The 21,298-nt window shown below is 37.5% G+C and overlaps 3 protein-coding genes across 3 annotated transcripts; 1 reads left to right on the top strand and 2 right to left on the bottom strand.

Annotated features, from left to right (window-relative positions):
- ccl44 (chemokine (C-C motif) ligand 44) lies at nt 1-2,595 on the bottom strand (the record flags this gene model as incomplete). Its single annotated transcript, XM_079245470.1, has 4 exons — nt 1-39; nt 800-947; nt 1,565-1,694; nt 2,532-2,595. The coding sequence occupies 4 exons, from the start codon at nt 2,593-2,595 to the stop codon at nt 1-3; spliced, it is 381 nt and encodes a 126-aa protein (XP_079101596.1).
- Nucleotides 2,596-11,758: 9,163 nt separating this feature from the next.
- Nucleotides 11,759-13,347, bottom strand: pole4 (polymerase (DNA-directed), epsilon 4, accessory subunit). Its single transcript, XM_079245071.1, has 4 exons — nt 13,005-13,347; nt 12,537-12,621; nt 12,191-12,232; nt 11,759-11,894 (listed from the first exon to the last, which is right to left on the bottom strand). Exons 1-4 carry the CDS (start codon nt 13,248-13,250, stop codon nt 11,881-11,883), a joined length of 387 nt encoding a protein of 128 aa, XP_079101197.1. The 5' UTR covers nt 13,251-13,347; the 3' UTR covers nt 11,759-11,880.
- A 4,150-nt stretch (nt 13,348-17,497) lies between these two features.
- LOC306759900 (serine/threonine-protein kinase NIM1) lies at nt 17,498-20,401 on the top strand (the record flags this gene model as incomplete). Its single annotated transcript, XM_079245647.1, has 4 exons — nt 17,498-17,509; nt 17,700-18,051; nt 18,471-18,739; nt 19,649-20,401. 4 exons carry the CDS (start codon nt 17,498-17,500, stop codon nt 20,399-20,401), a joined length of 1,386 nt encoding a protein of 461 aa, XP_079101773.1.
- Between the last annotated feature and the right edge of the window lie 897 nt (nt 20,402-21,298).

Genomic DNA, 21,298 nt, shown 5'->3' with positions numbered 1-21,298 from the left:
TCACTCCACATTATGAACTGCCCACATGTCCTTTTTGTTCTTATGAACACAAGAGACAGAAACAGCATATCAGTGAACAAAGACAGAAAATCTGAGCTCACACAAATTGATCGTGAAAATAGAAATTTAGGGCAAAAAAATGGAAAAAAAATTCCCACTCCAGAGATGTCCACAGAGACGTTCTACTCTTACTAGCACTAGCTTATTCTAATCTGCTACTGGTTTTAGTAAAGACTTCCATGACCTCTCAGTACCCTGAATTTTGTCTGCTTTGCTGAACTTTAGACTAATGTGAGAGTCTGCTTGTCTTGCTTTTGTTGTGTCCTACAATAGTGGATTTTAGCTGCAACCACAGTCATCAGTAGCAGATCCTAATGAGAATAAATCTGCGTGGCATCAGTCCTATGTACTGTACTTGGCGACCATTTCATCAGTGAAAGTAGAGCAAAGATCAGAGATGTAGGCTTTTAATAAATGAACATATGTTTTTGATCTACTCAAACCTGACTAGAAGAGTTTGACCTGGTTTTAGTGCTTTATTAATTTAAGTGGTTTTCATAGATCTGTCAAATGTTTCTCGACAGCATAAATGCTTTACATCAGCTGCTGTCTATATGATATAAATATCATTGGCAAATGCATGCAAGGCTTTGTTAAAACAAATGCATTCACTGGTTTATTGGAACTCAAATCTATAAGTTGGCATCCCTCGAGTGGACTGAGGACGGTTGGTGGGGATTCTTCTGGAAAATCAGGTGAAGTACACATCTGAGCAGCAGTTAAGTGACTCAAGTCTGACCTCTGACATTACAGGCAGGTTGTCACGAGGCAGGAGCCACATGGTTCGGTGTGCCTTGGTTCTCTGTCTCAAAAGGAGCTTCCTCAGCAACCTTTTCACCTTCCGATCTCTGGGGTCTGCGCATTTCACTGCTTTCTTCGTGTAAAGACTATGAAAAAAAGAATCAATGCTTTTACAAAAACACAGGGTGGCAGCATTAAGACCAACTGAACTCTGAAGAAAAATGACATTTGTGCCAAATTTTATTTGTCAAGGAAAGATAAACGTGAGTAAATAAATTGAAGAATAAATGAACATGAAAGTGGAATCAAAACGAAAGAAATCTGTTAATGATCGCTGCATAACACAGAGAAGACTGAAAGCAACTCTTGTATCATAAGAGTAAGAATCCCATGTTTGTGTGAACTGGACCACATGAAAAGCAAGCTCTTCATTCCCCAGCTACATCAGATTTCTCTGCCCTGCTGGAAACAATAGGTATCACAATGCAGTTTACTTAACTAAACCCTGCTGTTCTGACTGACTGACTGCAGCGGGGCTCAGCTGGCTCGCAAGGTATTTTTCAGATGGCTTGTTATTCCCACATATTTCCTTTCTTACTTCCCTGGCAATTACAGCTACAAGCCCTGCCATATTAACTTGACCTGGAAAAATGACAATGCCTCTCAGGCTGGCTCTGCCCTCCTGTAATGAGAGGCATATTTTCCATGCCTGCAAATTGCTCTGTGCTCTTAAGCTCCAGGAGTAGATAGCTGAAATACTTGCATGATGGCTTGTATACTGCAATCGGGCCCCTCCGTCTGCACCTCAAACCGCAACACATCTTTGGTACGCACCTTGCCCTGGGAGTACAACATGCAGCACTGGACATCCCTCTGCATCTGCACGCCATTAGCTGTAAAACAAGACACAAGCCGGGAGTGAGTTGAACAAAAGCAAAAGGACGATAAGGAAGTTTTCATTTGTGTCCCCACTATAGCACACTGTTGACCATATTGGAAGTCAGTCTAAAGTTTTACAGAGTATAATTGTGCATTATCAAAATTAACCATAACATCATACACAGAAACGTTTTATGTGTGTAATGACTGCAAGACATTGTCATTTGAGCATTTCAGCAGAGGAGACATTTTCTGTCCTGTACAATGTCTGCATTCCCATCCAGGTGCATACACACTTACTTGCATGTTAACACAAACATTCACACAAGAATGTCAGAGGAAATACAACTGCATCAAAAACACACCACCATGCCTGTGAAATGAGAGGAAGTGAGAAGAGGAGAGGAGGAGTGTGTGTTTGTATGAAGGCTTTGCCAGGATGTCGCTTTATTCAAAACAGGTCTGTCAACAAATTAAAGTGAGATGTGAAGCAGCAGGAGCAGTAAGAGCTGTAAAATAGGACACAGCTGCTTTGTTATGCCATGGACGATCCAGAATCAGTGCACTTCCAGTGCTTTCACTACATCTCAGGAAGCACACCACAGCATCACACAGGCTGACACACTTGCTGTCTCTCTGCATGAGTGTAGTGTGATTTTCAGATGATCGTGTGCTCTGGCGTTTTACCCCTCTATTTACATCCATGCCTCCATCCCTGCTGCTGCAACCCTTCTTTCCCTCTTCTTTCCTTTTCTGTCTTCGCCATCGCTCCTTTTGCTACACTGTCCAACTGCAGGGCGCATGCAATCCATGCAACACACACACATTTAGGAAGTATAGCTGTATCCTACCTTCTACAGATGCCAGGAAGATAACAGTGAGAGAGATAATAGTCAACATCTGCAGAATGAACATGATGAGACTGGCAGAGAGGAGAGGATAATCTACTCTGTCACCTCTCCTTCTATGGCTGCCTCTCTTATATTACTCCCTCCCTCTCTTCATACCTCCCTGCCCATCTCTCACTCACTCACTTCCACCTCTCTTTTTCTGTCTTACCGTCTTTCTCTCCCACCCTATGTTTATCCACTTTCAGTCATTCTCACGCTCAACTGAACTCCCTCCCTCAGTCTCTTTTTCTTACACATTCATCTCACCTCTCTCGCTCTTGTTTCTCCCTCTTGGTTCCTCGCTCAGGATGCCAAACCCCATTTGTCTCATTTGAGGCTTTAAATTCCTCCCTTCTCCTCCAGTGCATTTTTCTCATCAGGACAGACTGGAGATCAAAGGGTGAAATTGAGAAGTAATCACCACCAGGCACATTAACATTAATTCTGACGTCCAGTTTTTGGCATGCAAATGGTACAAACGTGTTCCCTATTTCTACATAACAGAAGAATGTCTGATTGCCTTCAAGTTAAACATGTGCTTGATGTGAGTTCAGTCTTCAAACAGCTATACTGTTTATCAGAATAGCATGTTATGGAATAAAGGCACTTTCTAACACACGACATGTAACAATGGCTTCAACAGTCCGTTTCATAGGGACATCACAGGACAGTAACAGGTAGAGTTGTGGTGCATACACAGTATTAGCTATCTACATAAGTCTGAGTCTGAGCAAATCCATAAAATCAGGTTTCTAATAACTTCAGTCCATGTTGCTGTGACAGTGAAAATCATCCTGACAATTACTGAGGGGTGCAGGCACCAAGTCGGCTTAGGGGTGTTCAAATATAGGTCACCAACATTGTGTGTTTGCATGTAAAGAGAAATATATTTTTAGAAATGAAATAAATGAACAAAATTTGTATTTAACTCTTTGCTGCTCATTAATTGACTGCTCTAGTCTGTGACAAGTGCTGCTCCATCTTCAATTAGAACAAGTATAATCGTAAATTTTTAAGACAACAGAAAACCTCAGTTGTGTCAGTTGAGCTTGTTGTTCTTGGCATTTGAAGTCATCTCTGTGCCCACCTTCCCCTCTAAATGTCAGTCGTTCTTACACACTGCACCTTTAAAGCTGCACTGATGAACTTTGGCAGATTTTTTCACTTTGGCACCCTCTAACAAAGTTTAACTCGGCCTCCGAACGGCATTGCATCTCTTCTCTGAGTAGTCTTCAGCCAGTAAAAGTCAGTCCGATGTTGACTCTTGTCTCATCTCTTGCTCTTTCCTTTTCTCCATTTCTTTTTCTTGCTTCCTCTGATAATGTCCTCCTGCATTTTGTTGCTGATGTAACAGCCATGATGTGTGTTCAAAACAGCAGGGTGCTGAAACCTAGTTACTGGTGTAATGCAATGCTGTAAAGCGAAACACTGCTGTCACAAGATACCTTGAGTTGGAAAACAAAGGTTCCTCAGCCCCTTGACACCGCAGGGCAACAATGGCCAAGAATGTGTATTATAAATGTAAGAGTAGCATGAATATGAGGCAGAAGCATAGTGTAGTAAAGTCAGAAACATGCCATTACATTAAAATAGAATAATTTATTTAGCCAACAATGCATTCACAAAATATTTCTAATTGAGTAAAAAATGAAAAAATAGATTAAAAAAAACAGTTTGTTTGGATGGTGGAGCATATCTGCTCGCCATGAATGGACAGGAACAACTGAAATAATAGATTTTTCTTCATTTTTAATGTTGCTGAACAGGTGGTTTCATATTGTGCTCCCTGTTTCCCACCTTCACAAGTTTTTACTACACTTGTAGTAATTTCTAGAGGTTAGGATTTTGGCAAAAGCTTTGTTTGGTTTGGCTGCTCTGTCCTCACCATTCTCTCTTGGATGTGTGTTGGACAAAACTATTGAGACTTTAGCGCATTTAGCATAATTGTTTTTTTTATTTTTTATTTTTACTGTTCATGATTTCTAAGTCATCAAAAAGAAAGCATAAAATTGGCCATTTGTTTAAACCTCTAAATACGATGCCCAACAGTGACCTGTAATGCCGCTCCTATAGGATGCAGGAGGGAAATACAATTCATATAATTAGAGCAAATTTCACTTTAACAACTAAAGAAATCTTTGTAAATATAACAATGTGGGATGGGCAACTGGAATAGTGCAGCTACATGCAGAACTTTGCATGTTTAAGACCAACAAATGATCACTGTTACTTTTTCACTTCCAGGTCTTTGTAACTTAAGCTGACAACTGATGTGTCTGTAAAGTACCTTGATAAGACATTGTTGTTAAGTGGTGCTATACAAATAAAGCTGAATTGAATTGACTTTCATCACTTCCGACACTTAGGATCAGAAATCAAAGCAACTTGCTTACAGATATAGCACAATCATGATTAGGCCTTAAATACCTTCCTTTTTCAATCTATTCTGTTTTCTGTGCTGCACCTAAAAGCTGGAAAAGAAAACCATAGAGGCAAGTTTCGGGGTTTTGTTTAATGAAAATGTCTTTATATATCAAACTAACCCCTATCCATATATCCTGATGTGTCTGAGTCTGCATGTAGGTTGGGCTCTTGCTTGGCAGGAAAAATACATAACCGCAGCTTAAAATGTGATTGTGCATATTTTTGCAGACTCTAATACAACTACATGTAATTTATCACACACGCACCTGCTGACATGGCGCATTTGACTTTTAGCTCATTTTGAAGTCTGTTGTAACCTGTAACACATATGTTGCATATACACAATGATAAATGCGACAAATTCTTCTCCTATTAAATAATGATAAATACTACTGTCAAATCTTACATTCTTAGGCCCCTCTATCATCTCTCATTTACAGAATAAACTTTGAAGTTCAGGAACAATATGAAACCAATCTGAGAAATTAAGTTGATGCTAACCAATACTGTAGGGTTTGGCTCATGCTTCTGCACTAATGTTACTAAATAAGTGTAATATATTTTCCCAGTAAAGTAATGCAGATGTTTGAAAGACATGCCGATAATATGACTTTACAGCCTCTCCCTATCGGTACATTAATCATAATAAAACTGTTACTTTGTTTCCTAAATGAACACCAAAAGAATAAGCTGGAGGCCCAATGTGCGAGTCAAAGATGCACATCTATTAGACACTTTAAAAGAAAACAGGACCTGATTATATGGCAGGGACCAGAGAAATTTATGTAGCCCTTCATCTGTTTCATACTGACTTTCTTTGATCTGACCCTGTGGTGGAGAATTATGACAGACACAGATGCCAAAGTCAGATCATGTGGCCAGCAACAGCAGTGAATGAAATGATAAGTTAGACAGAAATACATATTTTACCATTTTGTAGAGTTAATCTACACAATGTGTTTGGATAATGAACAGCTTGAACTCTACTTTTATGCCAATAAAGACATGTTTGTGTATTCATCATACTCTAATGTGTATGATGTGTAATGTGTACGTTATACAATACATTCAAACTAGTCTGCTCAACCAAATCCGTCCCATTATGACAAAAGCAAGCATGCCATGGTCTATTTTTTCTTTTCTTTTTTTTTATCCATTACTTTTCATTCACAGATCTACTCCAGTACACCTTGTCTCAGGAATGTAACCGTAGACCTCATATCCACCATCCTGACCAAGTCAGTAGGGTTGATGAGAAACTCAAAATGTAGGAAAAGCTTGAAAAGAAAACATTTTTAATCTTCTGTAGAGCATTTTATTCTAAAAACAGTTAGATTTTAGAGGGGGCTCATGCTTGTCTCCCTTTCCAGGCCAACTTTCTGGTCCACAGGATATAACAAAGAATTACACAAAACAAATAGTCATTTAACTTGCTTAATGATAATGATCTGACTACACTGCATGAGAGACTCGACTCATTTAAGTGAAAAAATGTGCAAATATCACTGTTGGCATCAAGAGCAATTGACAAGAAAACCTGTTTTTGTGCTTATCTTAATAATCATTTAAAATGTTTGGGGTTTCCTGTTGCAAGTCAGAGATTGGCAGAAATTTAAGAATGTTTTTGTCTGGGTCCTTTCTTGTCAACAAAGGTGTAACATTTCTTGTAGCTTAATTTTATTCAAATCTACTCAGACTGTTGGTGGATGGGTGGAAACTTTATCTTCCCCCAGATTTTTCCTGTTGGACCCACATCAAAATCTGAAATTTGAAGTTAATGGCTTGTCAAAATAAAAAAGGGCTTCTCCTGATATGCTTCCTTTTTATTAATGTTCAGCCATTTATCTGTATTAGGAGCCAGCACATATCATGAAACAAAACTGACACGGGAATGTAACAAACACAGTAAATATCTGTGTTTTCTTTACTTTAAAAAAAAAAAAAACTGTCTCCTTGTATTATATAAATTAAGTTCGCCAGTTTGAAACAAAACATTATACCTCATTAAACTTAATGCCGTTGGCATACGGTACTTTGGAAAAACACACAAATGTTCTTTGCATTGGCAGCACTGAAACCATTAGCAGCATGAGGCATGCAATGAATACATTTTGTAGAATTAGCCACATATGAGCCTTGCTAAGTTCCTGTGGTCCAATAGATCTTAAGATTGCATAAATTATCCTTTGGACCCAGAAACATTTGGTTGGAGTAACCAAAAAAATATCCAGACAACAAGACATGTTCCTAATGGAATCCTGGAAATGAAACTATGTAGCCTGTGCACTGAAGGATGAAGGTGGAGTAAAAATGTGTATTGCATATCTGTGTGTGTGTGTGTGTGTGTGTGTGTGTGTGTGTGTGTGTGTGTGTGTGTGTGTGTGTGTGTGTGTGTGTGTGTGTGTGTGTGTGTGAATGTGCCGATGGGTGTGGGGTACACTGTGCAAGAATTTGACCTAAGAAATCAGGTTGGAATCTCAGCTGCAAAAACATACCTTTCACATGACAATAAGTCTGTTTGTGAGCCAGTCACATATTTTGCATGTTTTTCCGTCACTGAAATATCTCCTGTCAACGTGTGCTGACCCACATATATGGGAAATCAGGAATAAAATCAGCAATAGGAATGACGGCAGGTAATATCTTCCTCTCTGAGGGGGTGAGGAGCTGGAGACATATGGGTGTCATAGCCTCCTAGCGATGAAGAGTTCGGCTCACTGTTCTGGACATGCAGCCGAAGAGATCTTAATGGATCTAAAGGGAATTTTTGAGGGATAAAATACAGGAGGCAAATACTTGATTTAATCTTTAAATGAAGGCAAACAGGGGGCCAAATAAGGCAGACAACAAGCAGTGCGGAATGTAATTCTGACTGCAGAAGCCAGTCATTCACCAAGTTTTGTGCTAAAGACATGATAAAGGAGAGATCAATTCAAGCAAATGCTTTTATTGCAAAATGCAGGCATGTGTAATAAAGAACACTGAACCTTTACTCAATTACCAGAGGTATTTCAGAAGAAAAGAATCCTGGATGAAGATAGGAGATAAGTGCAGGACCCCCTGGTGTCCAGACACTGGTTGAGGGGTCGTTAGGGGATGCCTGAGATGGTTGAGATGCCCTGGAGAATTCAGGTAAAGACAAGATGAAAAGGAGAAAGACTGAAAGAAAAGATATAATGCCAGTTTTAGAGTAACAGCTGAAGGCTGACTGGCAGGAGGAAATCAGGTAAAAACATTATTAGGTGACTAAATTTGGTTTCATACAGAGGTTGTGGATAAACTTCACTTTAAAGACTTCCTAACGAAGCTGTTACTTAACCCTGTTATTAACAGTGTAGTTTAATTTAGTTAGGCTATGTTTAGGCATCAAAACTACTTCATTAAATGTATGCTAAGTGTTTGCATTATTTGTTTATTTTCATTTTTCATATTTTTCCATTATTACTTCCTGTTTCTGCAAAAAAAAAAAAAAAAATACAGCATATGAATCTGCATTTTAAACAAAACAAAACTTCATAGAGAGCTTCATATTTTGGTTTGTCTGTTCTGAGCATCTCAAGTTGGAAATCTTTGCAGTTTCGCAGAATGAGCCTGGTTTTGTCATTTTTACTACTTGCAAGTACACCAATCGTAAACAGAAATTGTCACCGTGGAAACCAGAGAAATGGAGAAGAGGCAGCTTTGGTTACACTTGTATGATGTGCCAAAGCAAAGCCAATTTACAGGAGCAGATTGGTCAAAAGCAGAAGTTGCTGAGGTAGGACGAATGTCTGTGTTCAGTCACACCTCATCCTCTTTCTGGTTGCAGAGGAGCCTTGTCCGAGCCTCGTATTTGCCACCTCGTGACCCTTCTTGACCATCATCTAGATCCACGGGGGTCCTTTCTTTGTCTGCTTTTAACTTTTTGAAATTTCCACCTTTTGCCCGTTATGTGCTTTGCTGGACCTTTGACAGAGAAATGTTGTCTCATTTAGTCTGAGAGAAATGTTGCTGCTCAACAACCCAAGTTCTTTTGTGCTTCATGATACACCAGTAAGTTTCTACAAGGGAAAGATCTGCATGGCAGGCAGCTCACTCCAGCACATCAACTGTTCTTTTCTGAAACTAAGCTGATAAAAATGTAGCATGTAGTAACTTTCTTTCTGATAAATAAAAGGCTTTCCGTGAAATAAAAGTAATTTGGATGGGAGTATATGTAAATCTGTTTGTGGCTTTCAGTATTGATTCCTTTCCAGATGTTTCAGTGTCCCGTTCCACAGACACTAATCCAGCCCATACCATCGGATACTGGCCTTAAAAATTAGTTCTGCTCATAAGTCTGGAAGGTTTCAGTCCAGGTTTCCTTTTCAGTCCAGAGAATGGGGCAAACATGATTTCCAAAAAGAATTGAATATTTAGTTTAATGAGGCAGAACAGCTTTCCAGATCGCATCCGCCCATTTTTAATGAGCTTTGATTCAGAGATCAGCAGAATCATGTTTACATATGGCCTTTTCTAGCCATCAAAGAGCTTTAACCTACATTTATGTTCAGTGATTGCTGGTGGTTTTTGAGCCAAAACAGTGATTTCCAGTCGTCTTCTGTTTTACTACCGTGCTGCCTGATGGCCGACGTCTTCAGATTCCAATAATAATTTTTAAGGACTGAATATTCAAAGTCTTTAAAATTTTACACAAAGAAACTTTCATCTAAAATTGCTCCATTATTTATTTTTTACAGATAGCTGAACCTCTGTAAATTTCCATTTCTGAGAAACAGAACCTCTCTACAGAGGTGCATTTTTCTCCCTTTTTTCATTGTAACGAGTTGTTGATTATCAATCTAATTAACAGCAACCTGCATCTTCATCTTCACTACTTACTGTTACATTTTTGTTGAACCTGGGAAAATTCACCCTTTTTCAGAATTAGTGTGTTAAATGTTCACAATCAATACCATAGGACCACGAGCTCAGAGCTTATTCTGTTTTCAGGCCTTTATTCATCCACATAAAGGTGAACCATCCAGCCAGGCCGCTGGAGATTTATAGATGTGCTTTGCTCTGGACAGGGAAAAGCTCTTCACTGACTTTTCACATGAGATTTCCTTAATGGAATGTCTTCACGGACTGTGGAAATAAAACAATGTCCAATCCTTCAACATCCGATTATGTTTTATTAGAAAATAGTACTGCATGTTCCTCTGTGCCAGTCAAACATTCCTCTGCAGGGAGTTGACTGGTGCTCTTCTGGAACCAAACATCTATGCTTCTCACAGCTCTGTTTCATTACCCCCCGAAACACTAAACCCAGAAAATCAGCTTAAACACACTCAGGCATTTATTTACAAAATCCCCACTACAAAAACTCAAAGCATCGTGGTAGAGCCCAGAGTCTGAAACTCAACACTTTCTATGTGTTTAACAAATGCTGCCAGAAAGAACAACACACCTCTCAGGTCTAGAGAGACACACACAGCTTCCTCGTGCAATGTGATTTCTCAGTCTCATCATGTTGAGTAAGAAACTTGAACCTCAACATTTCACCTCAGACCTGTGTTCTTCTCTGTGCAAAATGTTCAGCAGCTGCAACAAAGTGAACTACTGTCACTACATTTAATAGGAACTGACTGTGCTAGTTTTAAGTCAATACAAGATTATCATAGATACATTAGTATGATTAATAATCTGGAAAAATAGTAAATAAAGAATACTATCTTGTCATAATATATTTCATGAATCTTTTAATCAGCAAAGTTCAAGGCTTCTTATAAAATGCTGGTATTGTGCATTTGTGTTAAGAATGGAAACACTAATATAGGATTTTCAAAATACCTTCATATCAACACTTTGCAATTATCTGGTATTAGCTGGTGTTTCTTCCAAAAGAGCTGTAAACCAATTCAGTGGTTCATGATTAAAGAAGTAGCTCAACATTTAATTCAACCAAAAATAAATAAATACCTAACTAAACAAAAAGAAGACACGTAGATTTCCATTGGCTACTTAATCATAACATTGTAAAAAGCAACACTGCGTGATTATGTTGCCTCATGTATTTTGATATTAAATCATTGAATGTATCAAACAATAAATTTTCTGAAAAGTAAAATCCAATCACCCAGAAATTAAGTCAAGACTCCATGTTCAGTGAAAGGAGGAAATCCTTCAGCGTGTAGATAAGACGCGACAGCTCTGACATTCCAGGATATTCCAGGCACAGTCAGGTTTTCTTAGTTTAGTACAGTTATGTCTACTGGAGTTTATTTCACTTACAATTTGCTCGAATCTGTACAACATTGAAAACATGCAAAATTTATTTTTCATTTTCCAAATAAGCTACATCAAAGTGCATTTGCTGCCAGACATGCTGCCACTACTGGATGCTTTTGTAGGAATGCGACATTAAGAAAAAGCAGCTAATCGATCTATCAAGCCTTCTGTTCAAGCTTTCACCTGGTAAAGTTTAGTATTAACTGGAACTTCTTCAGTGTTAACAAAAAAATAGTTTGTTCTTTTTACATTTTATTTTTGATCAATAAGTTATTCAAGGCCCTAAAATTGTGTATTGCAACTGAACGGATTAGTATTAATAATTGTGCTGCAAACAAACAAGGTTAAAACTCCCAGCTAGTCACAGACTTCATACAAACAGGCTGGTTCTTTAAAACATACTTTTATTTAATCATATAATAGTATTTCACAAATATTTACATACAAATGTACATATTACCATTGTCTTAAAAAAATTATGAAAGGTTTTCAGGGCCTATTGCATAAAAACATAAGACCCCATTTGCAAGTTCAACTTAGAAAAGTACCAGAAAGTTCCACAGTGACTTATTGGACAATAAAAGAACTTGAATGGCTGCAGAAATTCAATGTCCTGATTGGTCGTGTAAAACAGTCTTTAATCTAGTGTGCCTGTAAAAATAAAACAAAACAAAACATGATCTGCTGTGAAATCCACTCAAAGTCTCCCTAATGCTTACATTTCTGCACTGGAAAACTCTTATCTACCACTTTGTTTCTCTAAAAGTAAAAAAATATGTTCAGTCTGAAATTAAATATTAGTCACATTGAAAACATGGTGCAAAAGAGTAAAACATGTAAAGATGTAAATGCATTAACTAAAACCAATGCACAGAATGAAAGTGCATGTAAATCTGTAGAGAAATGATCATACAATGTTGACACCAAAGTTACTTCATGAGGCTTACCTTCGAGAAATGCAAACTCATCTATGGCCTCTATTGCATTGTCTGTAGGGGCAAAAGAGAAACAGGAAGGCTTAATATTTTCACCAGTGCACAAAATCAAACATGCATTATATACGCATTATAATGTTTAAATACTTTCAGCATTTAAGTGCCACTTTGGGAACAATTCATACAATAACACACTATTCAAAGCTATTTTTTTTAACCCGTTTTTACACTATCTCAAATAATCCTGAATTCTTAAATTAACCATCTTAAACAATAACATGGTAAAACAAAGTTTTAGATTATGGTGATTATTTAGCTACATATGTGATTTTAAAAAAAAAGTTTTAATGGCACTCACCCAAGTCTTTTCTTTGCAAAGTTTTCCTCTTCCCTTGCTGGGCATACACGAGAGCATCTTTGGCAATCATCTCGACAAACAACTCCTGGAGGGAAAATTAAAATAAATAAAAAATAAAAACTAGGCACAAAAAAGTATATGACAGTCTCTTGTCATATTTATGTGGTTGATCATTATTATAAGAGTTATAAGTTGTAAGCAAAGCATGCCATGATAAGGTGATATTAAGTGCATCGTTACTGATCACATGGGATGGGACTTCCTTCAATCGCTGCAGACTAACCCTGCGTCACGACTGGTTGGATTTATCAATTTCTTTTTTAAATCTAAAATTTTGCGAAAATACCTTGTAACAAGATTATCAAATTGAGATAAAAGTCAGGAGTTGCCAGCATCATTTTAAAAAGCGCCGTGTTTCTGCTTCGTGTTTACATTCAGCAACACGTGCTGGACTAATAATTATTTTACCGTGGCTTTAGCGATTATGAAGACAGACTCCTGACTGGCGAGGGATACGTCTGGGTCCGTCTTCATCAAAGCCTTAATGCGAGCCAGCGGGAGTTTGGACAGCCGGCTGTGGCTCACGGCGGCAGGGAGGCCTGTCTGCGGCTGGCTGCTGTCCTCCGCCTCGGTCCCGCGGCTCTCCTCTTCACTCCCACAGCGGTCAGAGTCGAGCTCCGTAGGGGTAACAGGCGTTGCCACTGTTGCTGCCATTCTTGATATCTTACACAACTTTTTATGAAAATCAAATAAAAATGAAATAATGTATACAAATCTTTAACGCCTCCTAGCTACATGTCACAGACGATAAAAACACAAGTACCAGCGCGCCAGCATGTGCTTCCGGCCTCTCCGTAAGAGGAGTGAGATCATTCGTCAGTCAGCTCAGGCCCCGCCAACTAATAGTTGTCAGTGATTGGACAATGGTGAATTAGTGGCTTTCTATTGGCTGGATTGAACCGCCAATCAAGATGTGCTGCCGCCTACGATAATCATGTGCAACATGTTTTAAATATGTCCTAGTTGGTGATCAATTGTTTTTTGTTATTTGGTTATAAATTGTTACTATACTTTGTTATTTTATAAATAAATGAGTTATTAATTTTATATGGTTTTAATGTAATTATGTAAACGCAATCCAACAACACAAAAAGAAGATCAAAATGGAGTTCATAATGTGTCCACTAGAGGGTGATAAAAGCAAGCTGTAAACACACCAGACTGAACTTGAAGCTTGATTTTGCATTTATATTTTATTATTTCTCTGATTTAGGGTTGAGAGGGACTGGATAAGCATGAAACACTATATCTGAAGAGTTATCAGTTAAAGCCTATTGTTTAGGCACAAGGTTCTGCAGTACAGGCATAACTCATGTATTGTTAATCTACTTCCATATACATACATTGCAACTACAAATAATGTTGTGAAGCTTTTGTCGACTCATTTGAAGCTATAAAATAATACCACATGGGTTGCCGTGTCATGGTATAGTTATGAACAATGTTTTTTTGACACTCTCACAGTGCAAATCAAGACACAAAAGCAAAAGCAGTTGTCAGAGAAAAGATAAAAGATTTTATAGATGATTTTGTACAGCGAGTAACTCAAAGCACCTGCAATGGAAAATGACACTTTATCTGATACTGCTACAGAAAGTTGTGCTGTCACTGATTCTGGTCTTATTTATGCCATGCATCACCACTAAGAATGTTTTTTTTTTTCTTTTTGTTGTTGTTTTTATGTCATGCATAGCTAGTGATTTGTTTTCTCAGAGATTTAAGTCTTTTGCTGTTATTAGTACTTATCTTTCTCTGCTATTGAAGGTAATTTCTATTATTGTTTCATTTATTGTGGTGTTTAATGGCAGCTGATGTTGGAGGCAAGCGTAAGCATACAGTACATTTACAGGCTCCAGTAAGCTCATTATTATCATGTGTTCAGGTCAGTAGACACACTTTGACCGTCTTGCATTGGGGCCTGGTGCTGACGTCAGTGTTCATGATATTGCTAGTATGTTTGCTCTAACTAGGCAAATTTTGTTTAATGGACTTGAAATTAAATAAATCAAAAATAATTTATCTTCTATATAACGTTTTTTTTTTCAGCAATAATTTGGCAAAACACAGCTAATTCTGTTGTTGGAAAGATTGTTACAGAATAAAAGGGGCCTGTATCATAATAGATACATTGAGATAAATTTCTCACAAATGTTTTTTTTTTTTTAATGTCAGAAATCAGTTTTTTTAGTTACGCATTAAAAACACAGCATATTTACAGTAATACTACACTTACTTCACCACTCTGGTTCCTATTAAAATGAGAAAGACACTAAATTTATGCTAAGAATAGCGACTCCAAAAAATCTCTCCACAACCATCGCTATACTGCTATTGCCTTATCATCACTTACAGACACATGTTATTTTGATAATAAGAATAAACATTTGCCCCCAAAATATACAAAACAATAGGATGGGTTGGGATAGAAAAAGATAAAAAATAATGACACCCATCTCTCCAAAAGGTAAATTGTACAAAATGGGAGGTATAGGAAATTAAAGGGGGGAGTCCAAAAAAGAAGAAATCAGGAAGGATGGGCTTATATCTTAAAGTGAACTGCAGTTATTTGAAAGATTCTTTCAGATACATTAACACTTAGCCAGATTTTGTGAAATTAAAAAATGAAAGGTTCAACCTGAGGAGAAGTTCCTGGTTGTACATCTGTGCAAATATTAGTTTATTTTCCATACAAATTTTTGTGTATATATATATATATATATATATATATACACACACACACACACACACACACACACATATATATATATATATATATATATATATATATATATATATATATATATATATATATATATATATATATATATATATATATATATATATATATGTGTGTGTGTGTGTATATATATATATATATATATATAATCCTTGCCCCCCTCCGGCATATGGTACTGTAGGTGGGCTATGTTCTTATCCTTAAAGTTTTATGTGTCATATTTGATCATTTAATCCCGAAGCAAGATGTACACAGTAATCCATTTGTTTTGAGTTTATAATTACTTTAAGGGATTTGTTCAGTAAAATTTGATATAGCTCATCAGATATCATTTCAAGTAATCTGTTCATATTTAATACCTGCAACATACACACTTTAATCTATTTATCCATGTGCATCAACTGAAAATATGTTTTCAGCACTTCTGTGGGATCAGTTTGTGCCAGAGGACACAGTGTGCCGTCCGCTAATGCACTGCATTAATAGGATTGGGAGTGATTTAGTCCTCTGAAGCACCATTCACATGTTTGGTCACAGTCAGGTGTGGCAGCCTCATAGACAGACATGAAGGACCCACAACTTCAAGGTAAATTGTATACTTTTTAAATTTCTATATGTATAGGCATTTTTTTGTTCAACTGTCTGCACTTATAATTAGGCCACTAATTAATTAATAAATAAGTACTTCACTTAAAGTGGCAATTATGATCTTTAATTTTCTAGCAGTTGTAGTTTGTATCAGGGCATAGCACATCCTGTATCTTTTGTTATTTAAATGGTTTATAAGACAAAATAACCTTTTATTGTTGTACACTTGGTCAATTAGAAGAAAAAGAAACACCTGCATTAGAGTTGATGAATTATTTTCCAGTTCCCATTAACGGCCCATTAACCTATTAAAGCTGTAATGGGTTAGTTTTGTTATTTTAGCTTGAATAATGTTTTACTGACAACTTGATACACAAATATTCTAATATTATATAATTTCAATACACATCACAATGTATTTAGGTTATTCAAGTTATCAATGGGTTTCTCAAAATCTCATTAGAGAAACATTTTTTTTTTTAAAAAAAAAACGTACATTAGTACATTTGTAAGTGAACGTTTTAATTCTGTCCATAGCTTAGGCAACTTGTAAGTTATACAAGACAACGAGCAATATGTAAGGACAAATCTTACAATAAATAATCTTATTTGTGACATGTTTTAACCCAAATTACTTTGACCTTAGTGTTAATTGTAATCATTTGTATAATTAATCAATTATATTCCCATGCTTTCCTACAAGTCTGACCTCATTTTGGTAGCTTTTTTATTTAATGTTCTGCCAGTCTAGTTAGTATGCGTAAGTGTCCTATAAATAGGACACCTCTACTTCAGAAGTGACCCACTAATACTTAGTCTTAAAGAAGCACATAATCCTCACCATCCAGGTAATTTAGCCAATCATTAACTAAATTTAACAGACAGTGACAAGGAGGTGGCACTGTACCATCACACTGAAACACATTTTAGAACTCAAACTAATGACCACATTTGATACTAATTTGATACATTTGAAATCAGCCTTTTTTTTATTGTATTCTTCATCACATGCAGCTGCTGTTACAGGATAAATGTACTGGCAAATAAACAGAGTGACATCTCACCCAGTGGTCACGGCTCTTTATGTAGTCCTGAAACTGTAATCGACTGTTTCCTATAAAAACAAAAGACACACTGTGGAAAACTGGCATGAAAGAAAAAGCAAAAATGAATGCTTTAGTGAATGTGCTGAATTTATGAACTGTGACCAAGTAACCCAATAGAGTTCCTGAAGCAGAAATTAACAGTAAAGATAAACATTTCCTGCATTTGTTACTTATTTTTAAATGAAAATACACTAAGAAACAAAATTCAGAAGTAAACTTGAACCTACAGAAGTAATGATCTGGTTACATTTTGTCACATACACTATGAAGAACAGATACTTTGAAGAGAAATTGGCTTGTAAATAATTTATCTCAGTATTTTTACACATCTGACAAAAAGGCATGTTGTATTTTTTTTTTTTTTTTTTTTTTTTTTTTTTTTTGTCTGATGATGAGATGGACTGCATCACCAGATGCTTTTTACCATTTGTTAGTTTCACTTACAGTCACAACTAAGTTTAATTAGGGTCATGTTAAAACAGGTAGCCGTGTTATTCCAGGCAGGACAAGTTAAGATGACCTGGATGTCGATTCAATTACCCAACTTCTGTGTCTGTGCCTTGACTAGACTCCAGTCTGTTAACGTAATAGGCCAGTTTATGCAAGGAGATGTTCTTTTATCATAATCATGTCATTGGCTGAGTTCTACACACTGTTGAACTGCAGCCCTAGTCTTACTGTTTGTTCTTATTACTGTTGTTTTTTAATATTCATTTTCAAGGTATAAAAGCAAGGATATGGCCAAAGCACAAAATGAGCAAAAAGTCCAAAGATGATTCACCAAAAATGGAGAAATCATCTCATGCCCTGACTTCTGCTGCCATGTGTTCCACCCCACAACTGACCGAAGCAGAGAGGATGAGTCAGACTCCTTTTGAGAGGGTCAGCTATAATATGGCCCACAATCAGAAGTTCATTAATGACCTGATGCTTGGACGAAGGATTGGCTTTTATGAGCTGCGTGGAGAGATTGGCCAGGGAAACTTCTCTACAGTAAAGCTGGGCATCCACGAGTTGACAAAAGGTAAGAAACCTGATGCTGGTTTTGTCCCAATCCCTCCTTTTGTTAAATGGAGATTTAAATAGTTGGGAAATGTACATTTAAGTTTTTTCTGGTGTTCGGCTGTAAGTAGAAAAAACATAAAAATAAACCTGAAGTCCTATTTAAGATCATCTGCTTGCCAGATGCTATGAATTCATTCACTACTGAAAACCTTTATGAATATTATCCCTGTATTTTGCACAGACTCTGTGTGCATATTCACAAGATCTTAGTTTTTGACCATATTTTGTTCAGGTCTAAATAAACAACAATCTTCCAGTCAGATAAGCAGTGAAATGAGCTTCTATCCCTTTATATTTATGTTACTTATATTTTCCTTTGTACCTGCTTTCTTCCAACATTTCATCTCATCAGACCTTATTTCTCTTCCTCTGTCACAGAGAGAATTGCTGTAAAAATCATGGAGAAGGCTCGTCTGGATAACAAGAGCCAGCCTTTGGTATCCTCAGAGATCAGCTGCATGGAGAAGCTGAGCCACCCCAACATAGTGCGCCTTTATGAGGTCATCGAGACCAGCAGGCGGGTGTATCTGGTGATGGAGTACGGCAGCGGAGGTGACCTGTTCTCTCGAATCACCTGCAGGGGGAAGCTCAACGACCTGGAAACCAAGTTGGTCTTTGCACAAATCATCTCTGCTGTTAAACACATGGTAAGCTTCAGTGTCACTGTTAATCCTTATTTACGGCACTGCATGACTGCAATGTAAATTTATCATCTCACTGAGTGATAAAATTTCATTGCTGTAAAGACTTGTAAAGACATGTTTTAAACATAATTAATCATAGACTTTTTGATGCAGATGTGGACGTTTTTGTCTTTATTTTCATTGCAGCCAGTGGAGAGGAAATACAAGACAGCAAATATGTAAAGAAAAGATATTTTTTAAAGAAAATTTAATAGATGTTCTTAAACAAAAAATGTGGTACATTACCAGTCATCAAAGAAAATTTTTAAGAAGAAAAATTAGCAAAAAAAAAAAAAAAAAAAAAAAAAAAGAAAAACGATTTTATTTACCAAACACACTGTTAACAAGCACAAATGTATCAGCATTTGTAAGTTGGCATGTTGGTAGGGAAATAAGTTATTCCAGAAGAGCAGAGATAGGTTCAAGTGAAAGAAATGTAATTTTTTTCTTTTTTTGCCTTGAAGAGCACAGCTCCAGTTTGTAACATTATTGAAAAGATGAGAGACATCAAGTTTTTGACAGACGAGACAAAAACTTCTGTGAAATGTTGACGACTATGTTTATATCTGGAAACGATTAAGGATTGCATAAAAGCTGAAACCTCAAGGCATACAAAGAAAATAACTGTAACAACATAACATAAAAAACTAACTGTAGTTTCACTCATATTTAGTTGTTTGTCCGTGAATGTCACTACATTCTGCTCTTTTGAGTTGATTTTATTAGATAACACCAACATATGTCAGCGGGGAGTCTAAACCAGGTTATGCTCTCCTGGATGTTATCAGCTGGGATTGATTGTGTGTCGTCCTTATTTCAAAATCTTAACACCTTAAATTCCTAAATTTTCCACCTTTGTGTGCTTTTTTCCAGCATGACAACAACATCGTCCACAGAGACCTCAAAGCGGAGAACATCTTCTACACCACATGCTACTGCATCAAGGTTGGCGACTTTGGCTTCAGTACACAATGCAACGCTGATGAGCTTCTCACCAATTTCTGTGGCTCTCCACCATATGCTGCTCCAGAGCTTTTCAAGCAGAAAGGTTATATTGGACGATACTCGGACATCTGGGCTTTAGGCATTCTCTTGTACTTCATGGCGACAGCGACTTTACCGTTCTATGGGGAGAACCTGGGGAGACTGAAACGTTGCATCCTGCAGGGGGCTTACAGTATCCCTACTTATGTGCCTGAACCATGCCAACTGGTGATTAAAGGCATGCTGCGAATTGTGCCGGCCGATCGGTCCTCCATTGCACAGATTACAAACAGCACATGGCTGAAAGGGATTGATTACCCTTGTCCGTATGTGTTTTTGCCCGCTTCTCCAGCCCATTTTGCCCAGGCCAACCAGGCTCTGAGTGTGGAGGAACAAGAGGTGAAGAATTTGTTGTCATCTTTAGGTGTTGTGCCAGTTCATTTTCAAAACAATCCTTGCTTAGACTGTAGCAGCCCCCTGACAGGGACCTACCGGATCCTTCTCCATCGGGTCCAGAAGAGGAGATCAGTGGAAGCTGTGGGATACTCAGCGCTTCACCCAGACGATTACGAGAGTCCAAGAAAGTGGTCTGGTGCATCTGTTGGCAAACACATGCCTTCTGCTGTCTGTGCTATCCTATAGTATGAAACATCGTTACTGGCCTGCAGCAGTAGTCACAACACCCTCACTTTATCAAGTGCTTATGTGCCCATTTGCTGACAGACATGCGTTCAGTAACCTCAGCCGCTCTTAATTATTGCAACATTATTATCATGTGAGTCGAAATGGCAGTCACATGGAGGATGAGGTCTCTTAAGTTCTTAACAATAACTTTCTGTTCTGATTACATCACCATCAGCAAGCTCACTGACGCAAAATATTAATAAAGCTCTGAATGAAATCAGCACCTTCCAATCCTGCTTACCCAAGACATAAAGCTTCTGCAGGTAATCCAGAGCCACGGGTAATCCTGGTGAGACAGAGAGACACTGAAAACATTCTTGGTCACACAGAAATGAAAGTGTGGGGGAAAAAATGTCCAAAAAATATTATCAGTAAAGAAAAAAGTGGACCTGGTAAGATGCCAGCTTGAACATGGCTCTTGTTAGTTTGACACAACTGGTGCCTGAGATGTCTTCATTCGATGTGGGTGTTTAAATTTTACACAATGACGTAAATCCGCATAAAATGGTATTAAATGAAACATGAAAGAGAAACATCTGGGACACATACTTTGTTTTATGTTTTGCACGACTTCAATCATAACTGTGAGTGTGGGATACATTTTGTGCTTTTGTTTGCTTTTGTTTGAAGGAATATGTGGAACACGTTTCATAAATACTGGCTTGACCTTGATACCATTTTGTATTGCTAGTTTAAGCAATGACTCAATACAGATTCAACAATCATTTGTTAATTAGAGATGGTCAACAGTTTCCTTATTGGGACATCGTTGGAGTTTCTCTTCTCCAGCAGGAGGAATTTCATTCCAGGAAGAAGTCTCTTCAGAACTCCTTGTCTGCTTGAAAGCCCTGAAAA

Source organism: Telmatherina bonti (genome assembly GCF_933228915.1).
Source record: "Telmatherina bonti genome assembly, chromosome: 8".
In the NCBI taxonomy this organism is placed as follows: Eukaryota; Metazoa; Chordata; class Actinopteri; order Atheriniformes; family Telmatherinidae; genus Telmatherina; species Telmatherina bonti.
The sequence above is the reverse complement of the archived record's forward strand: the minus strand, read 5'-3'. Positions and strand labels throughout refer to the sequence as shown.